Below are 27,457 nucleotides of genomic sequence, written 5' to 3' on the forward strand. Positions count from 1 at the left end.
TGTCGAGTGACGGAGATGTGAATTCTCAAAATTCCCCATGACTCCGAGCTCTTTTGTGGTTGCACTCCTATGCCTCCTTGCTTCCTCATCCATTTATTCTGTATGACCAGCCATCAACAATTTTATGGCAAGCAAAACCAACAGTATAAGTAAACACGTACAAACAACAAGTCACCCCATAAAGTATATTCAATCTGTGCATCACGGTTACCATACCGAACACATGACGTCCTTTTTCTCGAGGTGGGCATACCTCATGCCTTTGCATCTATTGATGCACATGGCCTTCACATGATATGTGTAGCCGTTCAGAATTGGTTTCGAAGCTGCATTGCATAAGATAACTTCAAAGCCGGCCCAAGGCAGACCCTAGGGGCCAATCACCTCAAATCCAACCGTTTCAAAAAATTTGTATTCATCTCAACTGAGACACCAACAACGAACTTCATCAACACAATCGAAGCAGACCGTCGATCCGCCTCCTAGATTTATAATGGCCTATGTTTTTCATGTACTCTCCAATACTCCATTCATTGCACAAGAAAAGACACACCAATAACTATTTTTATTAATTTTGATACAAAAAATAAAGATTGTAATCACAAAAAACTGTATGGGTCAAACCACCCTTTTCACCTCTAAGACAACAATATATACATGGAAATCTGTATGCCATTTGTGCAGTACCACTAAAGTTACAACAATAGCATCCATGTTCACATGGGCAACAGGTACTGAAACTCATAATCATATGGGATCACCTCCACGACGTCTTCAACCTTGAGGTGGCCCTGGTGTCCCCTCAGACAGTCTACCATGGATTTCCTGAGCGACCAAGATGTCGGGAGCTGGTCACAGATCCACCGAAGCAGCGACTCCATGTTTTTGGCAAAGTCGTGCATGTTGGAGTGTATCAGGCCTGGGATCATTAGCCTCCTCGTCGAGGTCACCACCAGCGAAGCCTGTAGGTAATCCAGCTTCGCCTTCTCCAGATCCATCATCACGCGGTCCGCCTTGTATATCCTCAGCTGCAACTCACAATATTTGCATGTACTAATGTTTTAAATAGCGGCGGGCCTCCAAATCAGCTATAGCGGAGTTATAGCGGGCTAAAGCGGTCTATAGCGGGTTATTTGTGAAGGCGACCATTTAGCGGCACCTTGATGAAAAGGCTATAGCGGGCTATAGCGAAGCTATAGCCGGCTATTTAAAACTATGGCATGTACAATACAAAATTCAGTTGTCACTGGTGGTAAATCTAGTAGAAATTTCAAGCATTCAAGGAGGGTAAACATGCGTGGTAATTCAGGAGTAGTCATTCGTTCATTAGGAGGTTTAGGACCAGATGTTTAGGACTGCATGGACTTACCGCTGGCGAAGATCTGGTGCCGCAGCACATCGCGAAAAGAATGTTTGGCTCCGAACTATTCAATCCATAGAGACCCCTCACCTGCTGTTCTTCGACATCGACATTGCACTTCCAGAATTCCTGCGGTGTTTGTTCTCATGAGAATGACACATTCTTGTTGTGCAGTTGCAACTTAAAGCAAAATAAAATGCACAAAATGCTCACTTCTTTCACACTGGATGGTTGCCTCAAGACGAAATTTTCAATCACCAGTGCATTGAACTTCTGCCCTGAAACATTGATGGTTGCCTGAAAGGAAGGAAACAAACCATAAAAGTTACACTTTCTTTACACAACTAGAAAAATTAAGAAGAAACATAATGTTTGTCGAAACAGACTATTCTACCTTGTTCTTCAGTGCCAGCAACTTTTCAGAGTTTGAGGGCAAACCATGCTGCAGGATTCCCTGCACATTTATTCAAAACACACACACACACACACAATTTCCATAACTAAACGGTAGATACCAAAACCTCTACCTCGAAGAAATGCGCCGAAGGTAAAAAATGTACATACGTGCATGATGCAGGTGTTGTAAATGTTCAACCAAAACGCTAGCTTCTGCTGGTGCGTCAGAAACCTCAAATCCACCTGCTGCAAGGCCTCCAACATCTCCCTACCGTCACACATCCAAGAATTATATATAACCACTAAAATCTAGAATTAACACAAGCAGTAAATTTGGATGAACATTTAAATGTAGTACTACTATTATTTACCTCAGCTTGGTGAGCAGAGGGGAGCTGGAGAACCCTCGGAGATCGAAGGCACTCGATGTGAACCTCACGAGGTTCTTGTATGGGCCGATGTCCCGGATCACCGAGTCCGGCAACCCGAAGATGCCGTAGTGGTCCTGTTGGCCCCTCTGGTCCTTCTCCTTGGCAGCCGCCACGTTCAGAACCGTGTCGATCCGGAAGCTTCCCTGCAGGTTCCCCGACCTGGCGAGGTTGCCGGACTTCTCCATCTCGGCCACCCGCGACGACCGGAGGAGCCTGATGAAGATCACCGCCAGGCACTTCACGATCCTCTCCGACAGCTTGTTCGGCAGCTGGGCCTTGCTCTGCTCGTCCCTCTTCGCCGGCGGCGAAGGTTCTCGGGAGACTCTGGTGGGTTTTTCTGGTGCTCGCTCCGATTGCTTTTGGAAAAACAGAGCATGAGCAGAGCAACCCATCGACAAATGGTTCTTCGTTCAGTTTGGGTTGGTGGTTACCTTTTCAAGGGAGTTTCTTGGCGGGAGGCCGAAGATGTTACCGTTGAGCTTCGGGCTGACGGCGGCGGCTCCCGATGACCCTCTGGCCTGGTCTCTGGGGCTCTTGGCCGGCTTGTCGTCGGTGGCCGTGGCGGCGAGGTGTCGCTGGAGGTACTCGGCGTTCATGGCCTGGCTGATGAAGAACATGGACTTTATCTCCGGCGCCACCTCATTCGAGGCTTGACGAGCCAACGTCGGCGCCGTGTGCGTGGGCGTGCGGTTACCTATCGTAGCTCCTCCATTGACATTGTTGCTGCCATGACGAGCCGACGCCTGAGCCGAGTGTGCCGTCGGGGTGTTACCCGGTGTTTTAGCTGTTCCTCCATTGCTGACACGACCATTGCCACTGCTCTCGTTAGTGTAGATACTTGGCGGGTTACCGTTGCCGTTGCCATTATTGTTGGTTTGGACACTTGCCGGGTACGAGTACGTGTTGGACGCCATTGAAATTGATGCTCGCTGCTGCTGCGAGAGGGTCAGACCGCCCTTCATGGTGTGTATCTGGGACTCGAGGCGCGTGATCTCCTCCTCGACGAGCACGAGCTCGGCGAGCAGCTGCTTGGCCTTGGCCGGGATGAAGGCCGGGATGTTGAGGAGCACGGAGCGCGCCGAGTTTGATGAATTGGTCGGGGCGTGCAGGGCGCGCTCGAGGATGTGGTGCACCATCTGCTCGTTGCCCAGCTGCTGCTTCAGCTCCGCCACCTGCACCCCCCCACGTACTCCCTTACACTTTCAGTCTCCAAACTTCAATTTGTTCATGGAAGTGCATTGCAGAAAATAAATTGCATGTTGTAGTTTATATTTCATACAAGAAAGAATAATCGGCAGTACCTCTTGCTCAAGATCCATGCGCCTCTGGCTTTGTTGTTGTTGTTGTTGTTGTTGTTGTTGTTGTTGTTGCATCTGCGCGCCGTTGCCATTGACTATGCCTGCCGTCGTCGGCTGCAACTGAACGTTTACATTGGTTCAGCGTCAGAAGAAGCAGAGCGGGCATAGACGCATGGTAAAAGTTGTTTTTTGTCTTTGAAAAAAGGACATGGTAAATTCAGAAAAGTTGTTATAATTTACTCCCTCTGTCTCATAATATAAGAACGTTTTTAACACTAGTGTAGTGTCAAAAACGTTCTTATATTATGGGACGGAGGGAGTATATTTTATACAAGAAAGAATAACCGGTAGTACCTCTTGCTCAAGATCCATGCGCCTATGGCTGTGTTGTTGTTGCACCTGTATGCCGTTGCCGTTGCCAATGCCAATGCCTGCCGTCGTCGGCTGCAACTGAACCTTTACATTGGATCAGCATCAGAAGAAGCAGAGCGGGCATGGTAAAAGTTGTTTCTCTTTTTTGAAAAAGAGGACACGGTAATTTGGGCCGCATTGATGCATTGATGGGCTAATGTGAATGGGTCTGGCCCATGCTAATATAATATTTGCCGTCTATGGGCCGCTAGCTGGTCCCCACGAGTTTATTTGCAAGGCATTCGTCCATTAAAAGAGGAACTGAACTTGCTTGATCCAATTGAATTGAATTGAGTGAATGCAGTGGATGGAACAGAAAAGGAAACGAAACCACCTGACTGACACACTAGCTATCTGTGAAGTGAATTAATTGCTGTATGATCCTATAAGGTGACTGAGCATAGTAGTGCACTCACCGGAGGAGGAAGAGGAGGAGGAGGAGGAGGAGCCTGCAGAGGAGGATCGGCGGCGAGCTGGAGGCGGTGAGCATGGCGAGTCCTGCGGCTCATCGGAGTCAGAGACCGCGCCGCGGCCACGTACTCCATCACCGAATCCGATCACCGCACCACGACGGACGTCCGGCCGGCCTCGTCGCAGCAGCTAGGCACGTAGGTAGGGTGCAAGTATTTCGTCACTGTTGGAGTGCATGCGCGTGAAGAGAGAGGCCGGCGACGAAGAAGAAGAAATGAGCAAGGAGGAGGGAGAGGGTCAGGAAGTGGGCTGGGATGTTGTTGGTGTCGGCGGCGGGTCCACGTACGTATGGTATGTAACCGCAACACGCACGCACGGCGGTGCCATGGTCGCTTTCACTCTCCATTGCCATTGGTGAGCGAGGGAGTGAGTTGGTTGGTCAGGTGGCGGTGGATGGATGGATGGAGACGGTCTGCTCTTGTGCTTATCTTGCCTTGTAATCCAATAAAGAAGAAGAAGAAGAAGAAGAATGGCCTGCTGTCCGACATACAACAACAACAACGCCACACCCACATGGATGGAGGGTTGGACTGGATGAGTAGTAGTGTGAGTGAAGGTTTAGCAAGGGTTTGTAGTGCATTGGTTGGTGGCCGGGCCAGTCGGTTCGACGAGGGCGACGCCTCGCCATTTTTACGACTTATCAGTGGCCCACCCTCTTGATATGTTACCTTTCTCGTAAACTAGTCTAGATGGTTACATATGAACCTTTCCCCCCACTCTTGTTGTGACTACTTATTTCCCATTAATAAATTATGATTTCTGTGTTTTTGATGTAGATAAATCACAACAAAAAATTATGATATAATTAAGATGACACTATTTTCCTCCTTGTAAAGTAGCAACTTATACGGCATAATCGCAATGCGACTAGGGCAAAGTCTTCCTGCCATCGAACTCCGTCGACGAGCAGATGGATTCACCTCCCTTCTACCTGCCGCTCCAGCTGCCAGTAACGGGAGTGAAATTCTGGTATCTCGGCTCTGGCTAGCTAGCATATAGTTCTAAGTTTAGTCCTCGTGGAGGCGGTGCTCGGATGTATGGTGGCATTTTTTCTTCGAGCATTTCTGCTGGGCTGGATTAGACAGCGCTTCGGAGTATATTTGTGCCAGCGCCTCGGAGCAGCGACGTTGGGGTTTCTCGTCGTGCATATGTGATGGAAACATTTGGTGTCAGATTCTTCAGATTGATTCAAGGGTTCAAGGCGATGACTACAACTCTATGGCGCTGGTCCTTAAGGGCACACGCACATAGACTTCCTTAGTGTCATCGGTAAGGTCGGGCCGGCTCCGGTATGTGAGTGGCCTCATCGTTGCGTCGTCTTGTTTTGGCAGCATCCGTGGTTTAGGAGCGTTGATGTAATTTTTATTGAGTCATTTTATAGTGCATCCGGACGATATGGACCGTCCGTCGGAGCGAATTTGACGGTCCAGATCCGATGCAATACGCTGATGTCACGTGTATTATATCAGACCCCGAGGGGCATTTTCGGGAGAAAAAAATATTTCGAACTGATCTGATTTTCCCTCCCAAATATTTCGAGGGTATTCTCGGTACGAATTTCAGGGCTATTTTCGGTTCGATATTTATCCCGTTCGCTAGGGTTTATTCCTCGCCGCAACTACGGTTTTAATCCTCGCCGGCAGGATCTAGCCGCTCGTCGCGGCCCCTCCCTCCCTCGTCGCCGGCAGGATCTAGCCGCGCGTCGCGGCCCCTCCCTTCCTCCATCCCAATTCCCTCGCGATCTCGCACGACCTTTTCAACGAACACGAGAGGAGGCCCACTGCCCTCCCCGCGGCGGCCGCCGGCGAAGAGTCGGCGCCATCCCACCTCCCGGTCCTCCATGCGGGTGCCTATAGCCACAAGGTTATAGGCAACCTCTTTCCCACACCCCAATTGGTTGTCTGCGTCCTCTACATATCATTTCTCAGCCATGGCTGCAGCTTTGATCTGGCCATGCATCTCGTCCGATGGCAAGGTGGTTGGGTATGGATCATGTTCTGCGGGACTAGATGAAGCCGGCCGCCGGCCTCGACGGCCAGCCCCATTCGTCCAGCCCCGACTGCTTGATCTACGAACGTTCAATCGTTGCATTCAACATGTATTCTTTCAATTTGGCTGATAGGTGAGATTTGGAGATCAATAGAGATGACAAGCTATTAATTTTGGAATGTACTATAAACAATTCATAGCTTATGTTGCTCAATATTTATGATGCTCGCTTCTTCTTGTGCAATTGCTGGACTGGGATCAACAGACTTGGCATGTGCTTTATATGAAAAATTAGATTCACATGGGATATCCACCTTTTCAAGATTGCTGTTAAGTCTTATTATGATGTTTTAGCCTTGTTAAAGGGAGAGTAATGGTCCTCGCAAAAGGCAGAGAGAAAGGAATGAGCATTCGATTCTTCCATATGTTGCATTTCATTCTTCCGTGTTTAGTTATGTCCAACATTTGTTACATGCACACACTTGACAAGGTTAGTACAAGTAGTAATTTTCCCTCTGTTTTGCAGGGCTATGACAGAACATGCTATGTGATTCCCTGAGGCAGGATGGATGTACCATGGCCACACCACTGTGCTCCTGAAGGTGATCGCTTCAATTCAGCGTTGCAGCACCTGCAGAGGCCCCCTATGGTACGTGCTTTTACTCTTGTTATCCTATGCTCTATTTTTTTGGCTTTGCGGCCTGCCTACGAGACATAGCTGGGATGGCGTGTTGAATCAGGCAGTATTTTTGACTTCTGTTGTGAGGCTATGCTCATGCTTTAATAATTTTTTCTCTCGTATGAAAATAGACATATCATAATCCATTATTCTTCTAGGGTTGCCCCAGGCACCATTACTGTCACATGGTAGTAAAAAGCAAATATAGATTTCTACGAGATCCCGTAGAGACCAAATTTATTTCAAGCAAAATATAGTAACCAATATTATTGAAGTTTTACAACTTGACTCATGTGCAATGGACTAAGAACACGGCTAGGAAACCTTCTTCGGGACTAAAACCCAACCACACCCTACTCTATCGCTTTATGGCCAAGTGTACACTCCACATGTAAGAATGGACCACAATGCTGGACTAACTGCTGGCATCCTCGTCGTCTTCAACCGCAGCTGCATCCGATTGCCTAGCATGGTACTGCTTGAACCTACTCCTGTATTTCATTTTGTTGTAGGGTGAATCGACAAGCACAACAGGTAGCTCTCTTCTGAATTTGTCGATGTACGCCTGCATGCGAGGATATGTTAGTATCGTTCCATATGTTTCAGAAAATGACAGAATTTTAGGTTTTACTCTACGTACTTCGTCATATTGCAACCTCAGTTTTACTCCCGTACTTCGTCATATTGCAACCACGACCCTCTGTGCACCAGTTAGAACCACGACCCTCTGTGCACCAGTCAGAACCACGACCCTCTGTGCACCGTTCAGAACCTCATCCTTCACAACCAGGGAGCTCTTCCTGGCATCAGACACCTCCTTCACAACCAGGGAGCGCTTACTGGCATCAGCAGATGGAAGTAGGTAACACTACTTACTACATTCTTTTCAACGTTGTAGTAACCGTTCATGCATTCTGTGTAGTCACTGATGCTTAGTGGTGGTGCTTCGTTCATGCATTGTTCATGCATTTGTATCAATTTTACATGTTTTACTTTACCGCAGGCGGCAACCAGTCGCAACCGTTCATGCATTCAATGCAGTCACCGATGCTTAGTGGTGGTGCTTCGTTCTTAGAGGGCGACGGGGATAATGATGACCAAGATGCAAACACTTATGACTTCTCGCAGACAGTGTTAAACACTCCACCACCACCACCGTCGCAGGGAACACAGACAGTGACAGACGAGGTTATCTATGGTCGTGGTTATCGTGAGCATCGTGCACCGCCTCAGCGCTTATCGCCTTCCGGTCCTCGCCCGAGGAAGACCCAGATTCGTCGTCGCCCCCCACAGTGATATGGTTATCTATGTTAGTTTTAGACTATTCGCATCTCTGAGTCAGTATCTATGGATGGAGAAAATGGCGGGAAAGAACGACTTCGGTATGAAGGGAAAGGGTTGGTGGGAACTTATGGCGGGAAGGGGTTGGCGGGAAACGGGTGGCGGGAACATATGGCGGGATGGGCAATGGTTGCACAACATTCACAAGTAAAAAAAACCTTTTCGGCCTAACATAAGCCGAAGAGCGGAGCCATGCAGTTTCGTCCACCCGTTCATGTAAAAAGGTGGGCCCCAGGGACTTTTCGGCCTACTGGTGACCAAAAAGGACTTTTCGGCCTACTGCTGACCAAAAAGGACTTTTCGGCCCAGGTACGCACCTATTTTACAGCAGAGTTATGGAGGGACATGATGAAACAGGGTGTGATCCGGAGGATAGGGACCGGAGAAGACGCCCTTATATGGGAACATAACTGGATCCCGAGGCAGGACATACTTCGGCCTATAACTTCACTGGTAGCTGATCCACCGACACGGGTGCATGAGTTGATTGAGCAAGCCACCTCTTCTTGGAAGGAGGGACTAGATAACAGTTTTCATACCAATTGGCGCCGAAGCAATTCTCAAAATACCTTTGTGTACAAGAAGAGTTGATGATTTCTGGGCATGGAGCAAGGAGGATCCGGGAAACATCACTGTGCGATCAGCCTAGAGGATGATTCAAAACACCAAGCTAACACGGGAAAATTGGCTGCATCAAACGGAGGGGCCATCTAGTACTGTTGAGAGCAATGGCTGGTCTTCTTTGTGGTGCACCCAGGTGCCAAGTAAAATTCGAGTTTTCCTTTGGCGTCTAGCGAGGTAATCAATTCCTACAAATGATCTCCTCCATCATCGCCACATGGCTGACTCGCTGGCATGCCGGCTGTGTGGCGCGGCTGACTCGTGGCGACACACGCACTTCGGGAGTGCACCATGGCGAGGAGCGTTTGGGCTTTACCACCTGAGTCGCTGGTTGAACATATGAGCATCGACACTAACCCAAATGCAAGGAGATGGTTGTTTAATATGCAAATCTTGCTAAACCACACTGAGTTCACTCGGCTGGACGTCACTCTTTGGGAGATTTGGAGTTCGAGAAGGAAAGTGATATATGAGGATATATACCAGACTCCTTTTGCGACCAATGCATTTGTAAACTCTTTCGTCAACGAGCTGCAGATGTTGAAGAAGCCACGAGGTGAGCAAGTGGCTGCCCAGGCAAGGCCGACCCGTTGGATAGCTCCACCTGAGAACCTGGTTAAAATAAACGTGGACGCTGCACTTCTGGGAAACAGTTCCGGTGGAACTGTCGCAACAGTCTGCAGAGGCCGCGACGGACTGTTCATAGGCGCTTCCACTGTCACCTTCATCGGAACTAATGATCCTATAGCACTAGAAGCTCTTGCCGTGCGGGAAGCACTTGCATTGGCAGACGACCTATATGAGCGTAGGATTCTTGTAGCTTCTGATTGCAAGATCGTCATTGATGATATCAAGCACAAGAGTGCGGCTAGCTATGGAGCTATAATCCGAGAGATAACAGACCGTTCTAGTTCTTTCTTAGTTTGCTCTTTCAGCCATGAGTTTAGGAGCTCGAATACCGAGGCTCACAATTTAGCCAAGCATACTTTATCACTTGGGGTTGGCCGCCGTATGTGGTTAGGCAATCCGGATGACCTTTCTTTCGTCCCTGTAAACATTGTGACGAGTTAAATAAAAACTTCGCGAGATTGTCTAAAAAAAAGTCGGATAAAAAGAAAGTAGATGCGTGCGTGCGGGAGCTAGCATGCTGGATGAAAAGAAAAACTGTTAGCGGAGCGGGCTGTACCGAGAAGGCACACGGAAAACAAACTTCCATGTAACATAACAATGTCACACTTACTAGTAGACACAGCCATTTATTAATTGCATGCGTGCGTACGTGCATGGGAAAGAAAACTGCTAGCTGGATGCATGCGTGCATGCATGAAGCTACGACAAGAGAAGAGAGTTGGACGTGGAGTAGTACAAATGAAAGTATGGCCAGAAGAACAAGCGCGCGTGATTTTGTAGGCAGATGGAAACGAAACGGCCGGAGAGTGATGGACTGGGGCTGGTGATTCAGAATCAGCAGGACCTCTTGTCTATGATGAGGTGGCCGGTCATGTGCCAGCCCTCCTTCTCGCCATGTTGGCCGCGCGCGTACGGGCACCGTGGCGTGATGTACGGGACTCTCTCCAGCATCTTCCACCTGGTGTTGGGATCTTGCTCGCCGTCGGTGTGGGGCGACCACGTAGGCGTGGAGTACTCGTAGCGGCTGTGCGTGATCCGGTGGTACTTGTGGATGTCCTTGTTCTTGGCCATGTCCTCCCTGTCGAGGAGCTCGACGGAGAAGATGTCGCCGTAGGGCCTGACCGAGTGCATGAAGTGCGGCATAGAGATGGGGTCGACGGAGACGGCAGCGAGGTCGGCGGTGAAGACGATGCTCATCATGTCCGGGCTGAACACGGGGTGGTTCACGTGCCCTGCGATGGTGGGCGCGCTGTGGATCACCCGCACCGGCACCACGCCCTCGGCCATGTCCTTGGCGTTCACCAGGTAGACGGAGAAGTAGCCCGAGTCCAAGCCGTGGTCGGACGCCGGCGCGCCACCCGGCTTACCGCGGCTCGAGGAGAAGACGATCCAGTCGCAGCCTTCCCTGGGTGACCAGCTGCAGTGGGTGTCTGTCCATGGCCCATTGGTGAGCTGGTCCACGCCAGCGTACTCCCCCTTCTCCGCGTCTATGATGAAGAGGTTCTTGTCCTCCCTCTTCCCTCCCTGGACCCTGTCCCTGCTGGAGCGGAACACGAGCTTGGTCCCCTCCGGGTTGGTGGACGGGAAGGCGCAGTTGTACTTGTGGTCGGTGAGGGCGAACGACTTCAACTTGTGCTCCTCGGGGTCGTGGGTGGACACGTTGGGGATCCTGATGATCTGCACCGGCTTCTCGATGCTGAAAGCCGGGCCTTCGCAGACGTAGAGCGTGTCCAGCTCGTCGTTCTGGTTCCACGACGTGGAGAAGACGCTCTTGTTGGACTTGGCCTTGTAGACGATGCGCGGGGCGGCTTCGCTGTCGGCCTCCACCAGCCACACGGCCTGGAACTCGTTGTCCACGAAGGCCAGCTTCTTGCCGTTCTTGGAGATGGACGGGAACACGCCCGTCACCCTATACAGCCCGACCTCCGATTCGCCCGACTGCACCTTGTCAAACCTCTTCTCGATGCTTTTCTGCTCACCCTATACATACAGATCGTGTTCGGTTAGCTAATTTTGTTTTGTTTACTTTTTTGAAATACTAGCCAGCTTCAGTAATGCATGCACAGATAATTAATAATAGAGAGTTAATTACGTTAATTGATTAGATAGATAGACGGCATATATAAAGCGGGGCAAAAGCCTGTTTCGAGAGATAGATAGACGACATATATAGAGATCGATTGACACAATATAATCAAGCAAGCAATTAGGAGTGAAGTAAATACACTACTCCCTCCGTTTCTTTTTAGTTTGCATATGAGATTTGTTTAAAGTCAAACTTTATAAAGTTTGACTAGCTTTGTAAAAAAAAGATATTAACATTCACACTATGAAATCAATATTATTAGATGTATGATCAAATTAATTTTCATAAATATAACTTTAGTATTGTAGATGTTGATTTTATTTCTATAAAGTTAGTCAAACTTTGTAAATTTTGATTTTGACTAAATCTTATATGCAGACTAAAAAACCGAAGGGAGTACTACTAAATAATGAGTATATATAGGACGTACGTGCGGAGTGAGCTTGTCAGTTCTGCATCGGTGATAGCCGATGCGTCTGCCGCCATCGAGCACGAAGGGGTTGTAGTGGTCTCCCAACGGCCTCATCCTCTGGGTGATCTGTACAGAGGGCGGCTTGCACGAAGGGGTTGTCGTGTCGAAGATCTCCACGTGCCGGTACTGATCCATCACGCGCTCCACCATCATTTCGACTTGCTTGGATTTCTGTCGGACGGTCGCCACGGCCACTCTGGTCTCGCTGATGGCCGCCGGAGTCATGGCGTCGATGCCCACCGGGGTGACCCGCTCTTCCCTGTGAGCCGCGAGGTCGTATCGGAACACGGCCCAGTCTGCGGTGTTGGTGGGCGGCGTCTTGTCGAACCCTCGGTGGAAGAAGATGACGTTATCGCTGCCCCAGGTCGGCCAGCCGGCGTCCTTGATCACACGCCTGCGGCCATCGCCCCCCAGCCCTCGCCAGTGCACCTCCATGATCACGATGTCGGTCTTGAGGTTCTCGATCTCGCCGTTCCACTCGCTCTTCTGGAAGTTGGCCACCGCCACCATCTTCCCGGACGGCGACACGGCCGGGCTCAGATCGTACTGGCCTTGTGGAGTGAGGCGCTCGGTCTTGCCATCGGCAAGGTCGGTCCTGTAGACCACGGTCCACGGGGTGCGCCGGGCTTTCACCTCCTCCTTCGTGGACACGTAGACGAGTGAGTGGCCCACGGTGACGCCATCCACCATGTAGCCGCCGGCGATGCAGCCGCTGTCCTCCATGCGCACGCCTAAATCGTCCAAGCCATAGATGTCGCCCAGCAGGCTCAGCACCTTCACCTCGCCGCCGGTGGAGCGGCGCAGGGCTAGGTGCAGCGTCTCAAGGCCGCGGTCCCTCTCGGAGACGAAAACCATGCCGGTGACGTGGCCCGCGTCCACGTCCTCCAGGGTGGCGCCGCAGTCGGAGGCCAGCTCGGGGTTCGTCTTGCGCAGGAAACCCAGGATCTCCTTGAGCGCCGCCGGCGGGACGGGCCGGCCGTTCTGGTTGTACGACGCGTCGTCGGTGAGGAGAAGCTCGTCCTCGGCAGATGACGGCGGCGGATCAGCCGGGCAGGAGAAGATGTCCAGGGGCACAGGTGGCCTGTAGGTCCCGAAGAAGAAGATGCTGCCGCGGCTCTCCCCCATTATTATATTATTATGCTGTGTAATGGAAGAAACGGAAAAGTGTGGTTGGATGATATAGTCCCTCCCCTCGGATGCCTGATTTATTTATAGTTGGATCCACTGATCGTTTCATTACAGCATCGTCGACGTCACCGACTGTACGTCATCACAAGGCAGGGGATGGTTTCAAGACTTAAGATGGGTGATCCATCGATGTTACTATTACCTCCGTCTGGTTTACTATTCCCCATCGTATTTTAGGTTCAAATTTAACCACATATTTAACTAGTAAAATATTAATGCATGTCATCGAAACTTATAATGTTGGATTCGTATTTCAATGTAGTTTTCATCGGTATTATTTGTGCTATGTATAACATTTATTTTGTTAGTTAAAATTATGGTTAAAACATGACCCCGTATACGATAAGAACTAGTAAACCAGGACGGAGATAGTAGCATTTTACATACATAGGACTACAGTGACTACAGTGACAGCTGAGGCACCGTCGTCCACATGTGGTTCGCTATCCCTGCGGTCTCCGTCTTCATCGACACCGGCCGTCCGCCTGGAGACACCTTTGGCTCATATTGGCCAATCCCCTTCGACGTAGCAGCCGCCACCCCGTCTTCGGTGATGGTTCTTCTCTCACTGATGAGCACTCAATATCCAAGGGCATGTGTCAACAAATTGCATGCAATTTGGACCCCATTTTTTCGAGGAGGAATATCCCTGCCTCTGCAACAAAGTGATGCATACAATAATTTACTATATTATTGCACAGAACCCAACAAAACAAATGCATGGATCAATCCGAAGCCACCTTCCTAGCAACTACTGTCGCTACAACAACAATCTTGATGATGTGCCCTAACCGCATATCAGCACACTACATCTATTCCAGTGGCCTCAACAAGCTGCCCGCAATTCAGGTGGGGGAACCCTCCCCCACCCCCGTTGATTCTTAAAAAAACAAGCCACCCACTGGCAAACCGGTCGAGAGAATCAACGGTTCTAGCTAGACCCTCTGCGCGCCACTCTAGGATCAACAACCACCATCTTTCGTTGTCCCACCTTCAGGAGTGATCAATGTATCCACCTCGTCGGACCATACTGCCATCGATGTCACCGCGACGCCACACCATACAACAATCATGCACGTGTCCACCCACATGCGCCCGTCGTCGAATCTCCGCTGCGCCATGCCGCTGAGTTCCGCCTTCGACCTTGCGGTAGATGTAACACCGCTCCTCCTCTTTGTTGGGGAACGTAGTAATTTCAAAAAAAAAATCCTATGAACACGCAAGATCATGGTGATGCATAGCAACGAGAGGGGAGAGTGTCGTCTACGTACCCTCGTAGACCGTAAACGGAAGCGTTATGACAACGCGGTTGATGTAGTCGTACGTCTTCACGATCGACCGATCCTCAGTACCGAACGGACGACACCTCCGCGTTCAGCACACGTTCAGCTCGGTGACATCCCGCGAACTCGCTATCCAGTAGAGCTTCCGGGAAGAGCTTCGTCAGCACGACGGCGTGGTGACGGTGTTGATGAAGTTACCGACGCAGGGCTTCGCCTAAGCACCGCTACGATATGATCGAGGTGGATTATGGTGGAGGGGGGCACCGCACACGGCTAAGAGATCAATGATCAATTGTTGTGTCTTGGGGTGCCCCCTGCCCCCGTATATAAAGGAGCTAGGGGGGAGGCGGCCGGTCAAGGAGGAGGGTGCGCCAAGGGGGGGGGGGGTCCTACTCCCACCGAGAGTAGGACTCCTTTCCTAGTAGGAGTAGGAGAAGGGGGAAGGGAAGGAGAGAGGGGGAAGGAAAGGGCGGCGTCGCCCCCCCCCCCTCCTTGTCCAATTCGGACTAGAGGCGGAGGGGGCGCGCGGCCTGCCCTGGCCACCCCTCCTCTTCTCCACTAAGTCCCAATAGGCCCATTACACTCCCGGGGGGTTCCGGTAACCCCCCTGTCGTGGTTTTGTCACGGCAGATGTCCTAGTGAGGACTTAGTCGTGAGGCCAACGCATCTATGTGGTAGCTTGAGAGGGGTTGAGCGGAATCGAGAGACGCAACACGCAAGACAAATATTTAGACAACTTCGGGCCCCGGGAAACATCATCCGGTAACAACCCTACATGATGTTTGTGGCTAGGTCTCATTATGATCATGTGAGAGTCGCCGGTGAACCGGCTCTTTGTGTCTAGCCCTAGAGATTATTTCTTCTTGCTTGTCCCACTTTGGGGAGCCCTGCCCCTCCTTATATAAGTTAGAGAGGCGGTTTACATGACCAGTCCTAGTTGGATTACGATTACTCTATTACAAGTGGAGTCCTAGTCTTGCTTCCTTTGTAGGAGAATATTCCTTGTGCTTTGCTCATAAACCGGCCCACCATAACATGAACCGACCTTCCATAAACCGCCTTCTGGGCCACCGGGTCTTGTCGTTCCTCTGACCCGCTCGCCGGGTCACCCATGAGTCGCCAGGCTCGGGCGGGTCACTTAGTGAGTCGCCAAGTCCGGCCAGGTTATACTTCCGGCCGGGTTACGCCGCGGGGTATATCCCCGACACCCCCGGTACTCCGGTATATGTCCGAAACCTCCCGAAACACTCCGGTGTCCAAACATAGTCGTCCAATATATCGATCTTTACGTCTCGGCCATTTCGAGACTCCTCGTCATGTCCGTGATCATATCCGGGACTCCGAACTACCTTCAGTACATCAAAACACAAAAACTCATAATACCGATCGTCACAGAACTTTAAGCGTGCGGACCCTACGGGTTCGAGAACTATGTACACATGACCGAGACATGTCTCCGGTCAATAACCAATAGCGGAACCTGGATGCTCATATTGGTTCCTACATATTCTACGAAGATCTTTATCGGTCAAACCGCATAATAGCATACGTTGTTCCCTTTGTCATCGGTATGTTACTTGCCCGAGATTCGATCGTCGGTATCTCAATACCTAGCTCAATCTCGTTACCGGCAAGTCTCTTTACTCGTTTCGTAATGCATCATCCCGCAACTAACTCATTAGTCACATTGCTTGCAAGGCTTATAGTGATGTGCATTACCGAGAGGGCCCAGAGATACCTGTCCGACAATCGGAGTGACAAATCCTAATCTCGATCTATGCCAACTCTACGAACACCACCGGAGACACCTGTAGAGCACCTTTATAATCACCCAGTTACGTTGTGACGTTTGGTAGCACACGAAGTGTTCCTCCGGTATTCGGGAGTTGCATAATCTCATAGTCATAGGAGCGTGTATAAGTCATGGAGATAGCAATAGCAGTAAACTAAACGATCAAGTGCTAAGCTAACGAAATGGGTCCAGTCAATCACATCATTCTCCTAATGATGTGACCCGTTAATCAAATGACAACTCATGTCTATGGCTAGGAAACTCAACCATCTTTGATCAACGAGCTAGTCAAGTAGAGGCATACTAGTGACACTATGTTTGTCTATATATTCACACATGTATTATGTTTCCGGTTAATACAATTATAGCATGAATAATAAACATTTATCATGATATGAGGAAATAAATAATAACTTTATTATTGCCTCTAGGGCATATTTCCTTCAGTCTCCCACTTGCACTAGAGTCAATAATCTAGATTACACAGTAATAATTTTAACACCCATGGAGTCTTGGTGCTGATCATGTTTTGCTCGTGAAAGAGGCTTAGTCAACGGGTCTGCAACATTCAGATCCGTATGTATCTTGCAAATCTCTATGTCTCCCACCTGGACTTGATCTCGGATGGAATTGAAGCGTCTCTTGATGTGCTTGGTCCCCTTGTGAAATTTGGATTCCTTTGCCAAGGCAATTGCAGCAGTATTGTCACAAAAGATTTTCATTGCAGCATCGTCGACGTCACCGACTGTACGTCATCACAAGGCAGGGGATGGTCAAGACTTAAGATGGGTCATCCATCGATGTTACTACCTCCGTCTGGTTTACTAGCTAGACCCTCTGTGCGCAACTCTAGGATCAACAACCACCATCTTTCATTGTCCCACCTTCAGGAGTGATGAACGTATCAACCTCATCGGGCAATACTGCCATCGATGTCACTGTGACGCCACATGATACAACCATCATGCACGTGTCCATCCACACGCGCCCGTCGTCGAATCTCCGCCGCGCCATGCCGCCGAGTTCCGCCTTCGACCTTGCGGTAGATGTAACACCGCTCCTGCTCTTGTCCCCTCCAGCCAGCACTTGCTCCAAAGCTATACCCTAAGAGGGAGACCGAAGGCGTCGTCATCATCCGATCCGGTAGACCCAGATCTTGGGTTTCCCCCGGAACATCCTGATTGAGTTGACGTGACCTGCAACGGCGATGCCTCGAGAAGAAAACGACTTCGGAGATTCCACCATCGTCCGCCAAGACCTCAATCAGGCACGATTTTCACTGGAAGCCGCGTCGTCCCGATCTTGCAGCTGGCTGGAACCGCGCGAGCCTCGCCATGAAGAAGTATGCCGCCGCCGGTACTCCGGCAGAGATCCTCCTTCCCCTCTTTTGATATAGGCACATTGAATGTCCTTTTTTACTCTACTGGTGCCGATATGCAAGCTTTTATCTTTTTTTCAGACTGTGTTTGGCAGTGTGCATCATAACTATGCAGAGGTCGGGTATTATTCATCATGATTTGTATTCACTTGATGCTACATTCTGAGTTAATAAAAGCGCCCTTTATCGAGAGAGAAAAAGTACACTTGACTAGTTTTGCTAGCTCGATAATCCTACATCTACATAACCAGCTACGAAAACCTACGTAAACTGCCTATCTAGTCTTCTCACCCCCCTGATTTTCAGGGGGTGGGCCCTGTCCCCCTAATGATCCACTAATGATGCTCCACGTTGCTATTTACGTAAGGCATGTAACACATAATTCGTGGGTCTAGCATTGCCCCTGCTAGCTAGCTAAAAGTTAGTGACCTTGGTTAGGTTTCTCTTTCAATTCCGTGACAGCCGAGAAAGAGTAATTTCATGGAGTTTTGCTATAGCACTATATATGGATCTATTTCCCTCCTATTTCTTCCCCTTGATTTTTCTCCGTAGCCTATAATATCCCCTAGCTTCAACATGGGTCTCTATGTTGCATCGGAGGGGAAGTTTTTCAGTTGGATGTTTAGCTGGAAAGTGTTGATGAAGATAGAAGGTAAGAACATCTAAAACCGGATACACCTAATCCGGCCCCTCAAACGTCTGTGGACGCGCCATGGGTGTCCACGGACAGTGACCGGTCATGCCTTCAATTATTATTTCCACAGCCAAGTCCCTACTTTCCCCCTTTACGTCCGGTCATATGCATGTGATTGATGGAGATGAAAAAAGAGAAAGAAGAGAAAAACTTAAAAAGAATATGAGAAAAGATGATCATTGGTGGGCCAAATTCTATGTGACGGACGCAGGTCCATTGACGGGAGTCGTCCGGGCATTTCTCATATTGCTCCATATATGAGAAGTGCCGAACAGCCTGGGTGTTTAAGAAGGCTTTGAGGGGTCCCGTTGAGTTATTTTTTTCTTCTTCCTCTTATTGGATCAATGGTCGTGTGTCTGTCTGATCAATTTGGAGAGTACGGCCGTAGATGCTCTAAGTCATGCCAACCACGATCTAATCTAATTGTTCGAGCACGTACATACAATCTGGGGTCATGCATATCGTGGGTGTTGTGATGATATTAACTACTCTTGACCTAGCGGTTGAATATATTAGGGCGGTTGTGTGTGAACGCTCAAGACATGCATGCATTCATGACCGCAAACAACCACCGACACGATGATGACTTGCTGGATGGACAAGCTAGCGATATGCAAATCCAAATTCCATGCATTTCTCTCCAGTGCAAACCAAACGAGAGATAGTTTCTTTTAGAGCACATGTAGGTATGCCGCATCACCGGAGTAATTACATGCATGCCACCTTCAGTCCATCAATAGTTCCCTTCTCATGAACGTAGAGTATTTGCTCCTGAGCTCAAATGCTCCATAATGAGCAGTAAAATCGAAACAAATAGTAAAAAGGTATAAAATTCTAAATTTGTTTTTTTGTCAAACTTTGACAAATGTTTTCCTGCTGGCACAATTTCAGCACGAAGTGACATTCGTGGAAGTGGTGGTAAAACAAAACAAAATTGTTCCAAAAATTGCTAGTTTTGAAAACATTTTCAGTGCTGATTTTACTTTTTCTGCCATGACTTCCACGAATGTCATTTCGTTCTGAAAATTCGCAAGCATACAAAAAAATTGTCAAAGTTTAACACGAAAAAATTTCAGTTTTTTTGAATTTTTTAACTATTTTTTTCGATTTTGTTGATCATCTGGGTGCATTTGTGCTAGGGATCAAAATATAACTTTTGCCTTCTCATGCGCTACTATGAGATTATTTTTTATAAGTCCATTTCAACCGGCAACTGAGGGCACATATGATGAATTTAGATAGTTTGTATTTAGGAGTGCCGCAGTTGTTTGGTCCACCTAAAATAACAATTTGTATTGTACTCTAGCATCCGGGTTAAGGAATATTGTCGCTTTGTAGATCAAAGTTTCAAACATCTACGACGAAGGATTGAATGCCTATCATGCAATCGTTTACTTCATGTGGCATAAAGCTTGTCAAACATCCATTGCAGAAATATACGACGACGATAGAAGTTTCTACAAATATCCATTGGAACGTCTGGGTCATCTAGTTTTCCAAACATACACGTACAATCTAGGTTCATGCATACCAATGAATACTGTGACATAATAACTCTTGGCCAGCCGGTTAACAAATACAATGTCTGTGTGTGAACGATCAAGACGGGCATGCTTTCAAGATCAGGTACAACCACTGAGATGACGCGGACTTGATGGATGGAGAAGATAGCACCTTATTTGACACAGCACCAACCTCACCACTTGCACTACTAGACAAAGATGAAACACTAATACCTATGGACCAATAGGGAGAGAAACGGGAGCCCACCCCCCTCTTCCAGCCGTCGGAGCAGCGGACAGAGAGGGGTGGAGATCACCGCGCTCGTTGGCGTCCAAACAAGACAAGAACTGCCGCCTCTCTACCGCCAGGTGAAGAGAGTGAAGTGGTTGGATGGACGCGCTTGAGATCTCCTCAAGAAACTTGGTCCAATTTGACAAAGCCCAAATGTTGATGTGTTGGTCTCGCTTTGGTTGCCCAGGCGAACACGAAAGGCGATCCATTTCTACCGGCTAGATCCGCATCGTTCTCTTCTCCGGACGGCCTCACCGTCGACATGGGAGGAGAGGAAACTGGTCTGGCCAGGTGGACCTGTGTACGATAGGGTAGTTTCTTCTAGCCTAGTTGTGTAGTTTCTGCCATCCATCTCTTTGACTCCAGTGGTGGCGATGGGGGCAAACAATAATGCACCAAATTTCTACATGAAGGTGAGGTACTTGTTGTCTTTGTTGGTGGATATGGGTTACTGGTTATTCCGGCTTGCTGCTGATCTTCAGATCTATTGGATTTCGCCGTCGGTAGTGTCTGAACGGCGAGACCTATCAAACCGGCGCATGTGGTGATGCGTTGTTGATCCATCATTCCTGTGTGCTGGTCTGTTTGGATCGAAGGTGAATACTTCCCATCTGTCATTAATCCATGAGCTCATCCATGGTTCCCTTCCTGCTCTGGAAGGGAGCGGCGCGATGGCAGCACGCCCTCATCTCGATCTGGTATGTGTGGTGAGTCGGTTCGTTTCTTTCTGGAGTGAGTTGTACCATAGCTTAATTTCAATATAAGTCTGGGCCCTATTCACAAAACAACTTGGTCCAATTTTATGCATCTTTCGGGCCAAAGGAAATCTGCAAGAGAAATGGAAAGAGACCGTTTCATAGGATTAAATGTCTTTTATGTGTTTTGAACAAAGGAAAAAGCAACCGTGGAACACAGGAAAGTTTGCAATCCTCCCTTTTCACGAAAAAAGTGAACATTTGGTTTGACCTCTTTTTTTCTTCGTATCTCTGCATAACTCAGATGGTTAGGTTATTTGTAGTGAAACTAGCCCATCAGGGTTTAAGTCTTGGACTTGGCACTGCTGCTCGCATTTTTAAAATTTATTTTAGGCTTTTCAAAGATGTTCGTTTAGTGGGAGGAGACGTTTCCATTGAGACGGTTGTGGTAACTTTGTCAACCTCGAGATGTTGTACATTCGAGGTGCTCATAGGGGTAGAGTGTGCATGCGCGCGTTCATACTAGGGTGAGTGTATGGTGTGTATGTGGGAATTTACGATTTATACTGTGTTAAAAAAAATAAACTTTTCTGGTGTAACCGTGTACTACTAGTTTTTTTCTCCATATACGCATGAGGGTTGCATACTTTTTTTCCTGTGTCAAGTATTAGAAAAATATTCAGCCAATGGTTTTAAAGTCAATGCTTAAGTGGTAAAATGTGAATTCCCGATACAACTTTTGAGAAATTCGAGAAATTCATTGTACTAATTTTGTATCTCTTACAAAACTAAAAATTTCCTTATACTAGTTCAGGGGAAAAGTTAAACCCAAATGATAAGTGCCACATGTGTAGCATGAAATAACATGGTCCAAACGCCTCCATTATCATCTATTTTGCCACATCAAACAGTATGACATTAGCGGATTTTTTTGTGTGTTCTAGACTTAAAAATGTTCATCTCTTAAATAAAAATTCTGATTTAAAACCCGTTTTCATCATTAAATCCGTCTTGACTAGATCTTCAAAACTAGATTCCATATTAATATGTTTCAACGACTTTTTTTTGGCCAAAAGTTTCCATCATATTACACTGAAGTTGCCATAGTGTTTACACTAAAGTTGCCATGATATATTTCAGTTATTTTTCTTCTAGAGACTACAATTTTATTTCAACTACTTCTCACGACAAATTTTATTAATGGACCATGGCAATTTTTAGTAACTAACAACAGCAAACTTAATTCATGGATCATGGCAATTTTAGTATTTTGACCATGAAAATTATTTATTTTATATATATGAACCATGGCAATTTTTTTGTGCATGTATCATGGCAATTTAAGTTATTCACCATGGCAATTATAGTTTCTGGTTCATGGCAAATTTTGAGTAATGGACCATGCATTTTTTAACGGTGAACATAGCAATCTACAAATCCATATAAATTTGGTGTGGAGGCCACATACAAGAGAGCCAAACGGCCGTTTCGGAGGAGGACGCGGGGGGGGGGGGGGGGGGGGGGGACATACTATGCATGTTTGAAAACAATTCATTATGCAAACATGTGCGTACTATCGGGGTTGGTGCATATCATAATGGGTGTTGTGAGATAACTACTCTTGGCCCGCTGGTTAATAAACATGATGTTGGTGTGTGAGCGATCAAGACGTGCATGAATTCATGACTGGGAACAACCACTGTGATAAGAACAATTTGATGAATGGAGAAGATAGTGATCTACAAATCCATATGAATGTCAGAATTGGTGGAGAGGCTAGACACGCGAGAGCCAATCATCCGTTTCAGGAAGGAAGGGGAGGGGGCGTACATACCATGTTTAAAAACAAACCTGACTTCAGGCACATCATTGAGTGTTACGATGTCTGTGTGTGAAGAATCAAGATGGCATGCATTCATTGTCCTAACACCCGAGAGCCAAGTGTCCGCATCCGCACGTGATGGGGTGGGGACATGTACCATGTTTACAAACAAATCTTTGAAAAAAAATATCTGTCCTAACATGTATGTACAATGTACCAGGTCATGCATATCAATGAGCGTTCTGACATAACTACTCTTGCCTTGCTGGTTGAAAATATGTGTGTGAACGATCAAGACCGCCATGCATTCATGGCCGGAAACTACCCCCAAGAGGACATTGATTACTTGATGGATGGAGAAGATACATATCTGGATAGTTGTTCCGTGATCTGGATGGTGGTATGCTATTTCCCGTTTCCCATGCTTCACACCGCCTCCCGTGAAAAAAGCTACTAAGCTACTCCCATCTTTCCAAAATATAACGCGCTAATTGACTTTTCTGGTCTTTATTGTATAACTTTTACTATAATTTTCACGTATTGTATGTCTATAAAATTAATATATGTTCATATTAAATAAAATTGTTTCGTAAGGCAAATACACCCATGCCATTTATACATTTTCAAACAATGTACCTTGATATATAGTAGTGGTCAAAGCCGTGCATCAATGACCGTGCAAAGTCAAGCGCGTATGATATTTTGGGAAGAAGGGAGTAGTACACTTACAAACTTGAAAATACTATTCAAGCAAATAGTTTATGTTATGCCTTGCATAGCTGTAAAATTTCATCTAAAAATACGATAATTTGTGACATGTGCAAAGAAGTAAATAGAGAAGTGCAGTTGAACGGTAACTTCTTTTATTCAGATGTTACGTCTATATGTGTAAAATCTCAGGATGAAATACCTTGAAATGCGATGTGTGAAAAAAGGACAAATTCGTGGACTTTGAGGATGAATAGTGAATCTACTAAAAAGCAATCCATAAATACATATGCATATATAAATTGGTGAAGAGGCTACACACGCAAGAGCCAAACATTCGCGTCAGCATGGAAGAGGGAGGGGGCGCACATACCATGTTTTAAAATAAATCTGACTTCCTGCACATAAGAGAGTGTTACGATGTGTGTGTGTGAACGATCAAGATGGGCATGCATTCATTGTCCTAACACCCGAGAGCCAAACGTCCGCTACCGCACGGGGTGGGGTGGGGGCACATACCATGTTTATAAACAAATCATTGAAAAAAATTTGTCCTAACACCTACGTACAATGTACTGGGTTATGCATATCAATGAGCGTTGTGACATAACTACTCTTGCCCTGCCGGTCGTAAATATGTGTGTGGACGATCAAGACCACAATGCATTCATGACCGAAAACAACCCCTAAGACGACATTGATGACTTGATGGATGGAGAGGATCCATATCTGGATGGTTCTTCCGTGATCTGGATTTCCCATTTCCCATGTGCAAAGAACCATCCAGATCCGCAAGGCACAACATAAACTTACAAACTTGAAAAATACTATTCGAGCAAATAGTTTATGTTGTGCCTTACATCCATGTACAATTTCATCTATAAGTTTGATCATTTGTGACATGTGCAAAGAAGTAAATAGAGAAGTACAATTGCATGGTAACTTCTTTTATTTGGATTTTATGTGTATGTGTGTAAAATTTCAGGATGAAATACCTTGAAATGTGATCTATGCAAAAAAAGAAAACTTCATGAACTTTAAGAATGAATAGTTCATCTACTAAAAAGCAATCTACAAATACAAATGCATTTATAAATTTGTGGAGAGGCTACACACGCGAGAGCCAAACATCCGCTTCAGCAAGGATGAGGGGAGGGGCACACATACCATGTTTAAAAACAAATGTGGCTTCATGCGCATCATTGAGTTTTACAGTGTTTGTGTGTGAACGATCTAAATGGGCATGCATTCAGGCTAGTCCCAGTGCTCCAGCCTGGATCGGTGCTAAGCCTGCCAGCTGAGCAAAATGCTGATGTGTCATGTTAATTAATGAGGAGAGAGTCTCGTTCAGTAACCCCACAAGGAAACGGTGCCAGACGCAGATACCTAGGCAAAAGGTGGAGTTATTAATCGATCCCGTGCGGCTGGGTACCGAGCAGTCGCCTCCTTTTTTCTCGTTCCTCCCCAACTCCCCCACGCGCAACCCCTGCCGCCGCTTCTTCTTCCTCGCCCAGCGCGGTCGCCCCGATGCAGCCGCTCCATCCTCCACCAGCAGCCCCGCCCCGCCGCTGATCGTCGCCTACAGCGCCGCCATACCATCCTCAGTTTCAGCCGGCCGCATGGACCGTCGCCGGGAGAAGTTCGCCGGGGCACCACCGGCTCCGCCTCTGTTCGCCGGGGCACCACCGGCTCCGCCTCTGTTCGCCGCTGCACCACCGGCTCCTCCTATGTTCGCAGCTGCCAACAGCTCCTCCGGCCAGTCAGCACCTGGTCTTTGGTAAGGAGCCTACATTGCAAAATCTGTAGTATCACTAACTGAAAAACTACTGCATATGTATATGTAAATCTGTAGCAAAGGATTACTGAATTCAGTTTTCTCTGGACCCATTCAATCCCAATGGATGTTAATCTCCTAAGAGTCTACTGATTGAAGCAAAGGATTGTGTGCGTACGTGGTACAAGCAAGGAGATTGAATCCCCATCATCCAATTAGTGAGGGTTTTAATTTCATCTTACCAAGATAAAACACTTCCGTTCCTGATCTAGGCAGCAATTGGAGGGCACCTCCCATTGTTTTCTTGCTGGTCTAGTAACCCTGTGGAGATGATCAAAGAATGGGGGTCTGCTGCTGATTCCATTGTTATACAGACTAGGTTCAGTCTAGTTCAGAATCAACAAGAAATTTCAAAGTTTTGCTATCTAGTCATACAAATTGTCAGTTAAGTTTTGTGAAATAGTTACCTAGTTATACAAACTACAGTTTAGAATTGTCAAAAGTTGTTAGTACGAAAAGTGTGTTACTTAACCTCCATGACATTGTTCTCCTGTTCAGGAATCTAAGCAAGTGATGTTGTCTTCTTTACTTTGTTGTTGCTTGTTTCAGGCCAATGTATACCCATCCACCTGATTGTTTTCTTAGTTTATCAGGCAGTCCACGAACCCCACCATTCCAGCCAATGCACTATCGATCGCATGTGGTTATGGTGAGGAGCAGCTACAGGCCTTCGCCTTGGAGAAATATGAAGCCAACCAACAATCAGCTTTCCAACATTTGACAATGTGGAGAGATCTGAAGGACAACGGAAAGTGGCTTGCAGCAATGAAAAAAAATGAATGGGGAGCAAGATAAAATAGATATAACATCTGGTGCTATTGATGTGGAAGATGAGGAGCGCCCTCCGGGTTGTGATACATCTAAGGATGAGCGTGATGGTAAACGCAAACCGAAGGAGTCGGTTACTTTGCTTGGAGAAAAAATTGACACTTTTATTGAGACCCAGAAAACGTCTAGGCTGGAGCGGCAGAAGGTTATAGATAGCCAACATCAACTCTCAAGTCAGCAGCTTGAAACCGCTAAACTTGCCAAGGAGACAAAATTGATTGAGCTCTAGCAGAAGTTATTGTTTGCTGATACAAGTGCCATGGATGACGACGCGAAAGTTGAACGTGCCAAGGCAATGGCAAGTCTGAGGTCTATACTATTTCCAGAAGAAATGTGAGGTTTATGCTATTTCCTTATTCATGTTAACTCTGTAGTGTGATAGAACTCATTGATCGAATCTATTAGATGAACTATATGCATGTGGTGTAAGCATGTCTCTACCTTGTGTTGGATATATCAAGTGAGATGTAAACCTATGTTATTTCTATTTTCTCAAGCAAAGTAAGATCTATGCTATTTCCTCATTCCTGTGAACGGTTACCCTCATGAGAACAAGTTGATGTGTTTTGTGATATTTTCAGTACTTATTTTCCAGATTTCATTCAAAACGTGTCCGTGTTCTGTTTCAATTTCACCCCGTGCTTGTCTCTCTCCCGTCCATGCTTATATGAGTTTTTTCTCTGCTTCTTGCTAATTGATAGTTTGAACAGTATGTAATTGGTAGACTGAACCATAAGATGGAGAGTCTATTCTGCATAGCATGTGATCTGAACCATAGATAATTCATAGTCTGAAGTCTGAACTATGGGCAATGGAGACTCTGATATAAATAGTAGTATGTGATCTGAACGCCATCGCCTAGTCCCAGATTCTTGCAACTTTGTCATGCAAACTACAGTCCATGATCTCTTTTGCACTTCGCCAGCTAGCTAGAACTAAACTGTGCCATAAGAACTAAACAGCTTGCTGAAGATTAATGAATTCCTAGCTGAGAAGGGCATGCTGGTCTCTGTATTCCTGAAAAGATATTAACAAGAATCTCTTGCGGGTCAACAACAGTTGGAAACGACCTATATTCCGTAAGTTTAGTAGATAAAACTACTGCATATTTCGCTGCTTACGGCAAAGCTTTTGTTTACTTGTGTTTTTGTTCTTGCATCATTTGTGCTGCCATTAAATTGAATAAATATATTATGCATTACTAAATATATTTGCTTAATACGTGGCAGAAATAGGCCACAAAGTGTACATACCAC

General features: G+C 47.1%; 3 protein-coding genes and 1 long non-coding RNA gene across 5 annotated transcripts; 2 read left to right on the forward strand and 2 right to left on the reverse strand.

Annotated features, from left to right (window-relative positions):
* Positions 1-542: 542 nt before the first annotated feature.
* On the reverse strand, positions 543-4,632 carry LOC109738191 (uncharacterized). 2 transcript variants are annotated; one of them, XM_020297287.4, is made up of 10 exons: positions 4,313-4,632; positions 3,840-3,941; positions 3,489-3,605; positions 2,619-3,359; positions 2,128-2,543; positions 1,925-2,024; positions 1,755-1,814; positions 1,574-1,657; positions 1,370-1,489; positions 543-1,028 (listed from the first exon to the last, which is right to left on the reverse strand). In XM_020297287.4, exons 1-10 carry the CDS (start codon positions 4,439-4,441, stop codon positions 717-719), a joined length of 2,181 nt encoding a protein of 726 aa, XP_020152876.1. In that variant the 5' UTR covers positions 4,442-4,632; the 3' UTR covers positions 543-716. The 2 variants fall into 2 exon arrangements, with proteins under 2 accessions (XP_020152876.1, XP_020152877.1); XM_020297288.4 differs by having other exon boundaries at positions 3,840-3,935; positions 4,313-4,589.
* Positions 4,633-9,288: 4,656 nt separating this feature from the next.
* On the forward strand, positions 9,289-9,973 carry LOC141023215 (uncharacterized). Its single transcript, XM_073499561.1, has 2 exons — positions 9,289-9,859; positions 9,933-9,973. Exons 1-2 carry the CDS (start codon positions 9,289-9,291, stop codon positions 9,971-9,973), a joined length of 612 nt encoding a protein of 203 aa, XP_073355662.1.
* A 203-nt stretch (positions 9,974-10,176) lies between these two features.
* Positions 10,177-13,371, reverse strand: LOC109759880 (uncharacterized). The gene is made up of 2 exons (XM_020318719.4): positions 12,144-13,371; positions 10,177-11,607 (listed from the first exon to the last, which is right to left on the reverse strand). The coding sequence occupies exons 1-2, from the start codon at positions 13,308-13,310 to the stop codon at positions 10,462-10,464; spliced, it is 2,313 nt and encodes a 770-aa protein (XP_020174308.1). The 5' UTR covers positions 13,311-13,371; the 3' UTR covers positions 10,177-10,461.
* An 11,417-nt stretch (positions 13,372-24,788) lies between these two features.
* Positions 24,789-26,775, forward strand: LOC109759877 (uncharacterized). Its single transcript, XR_012183507.1, has 2 exons — positions 24,789-25,316; positions 25,923-26,775. It is a non-coding gene; the product is annotated as an uncharacterized lncRNA (long non-coding RNA).
* Positions 26,776-27,457: the final 682 nt, after the last annotated feature.

Source organism: Aegilops tauschii, chromosome 5 (assembly GCF_002575655.3).
Source record: "Aegilops tauschii subsp. strangulata cultivar AL8/78 chromosome 5, Aet v6.0, whole genome shotgun sequence".
NCBI lineage: Eukaryota > Viridiplantae > Streptophyta > Magnoliopsida > Poales > Poaceae > Aegilops > Aegilops tauschii.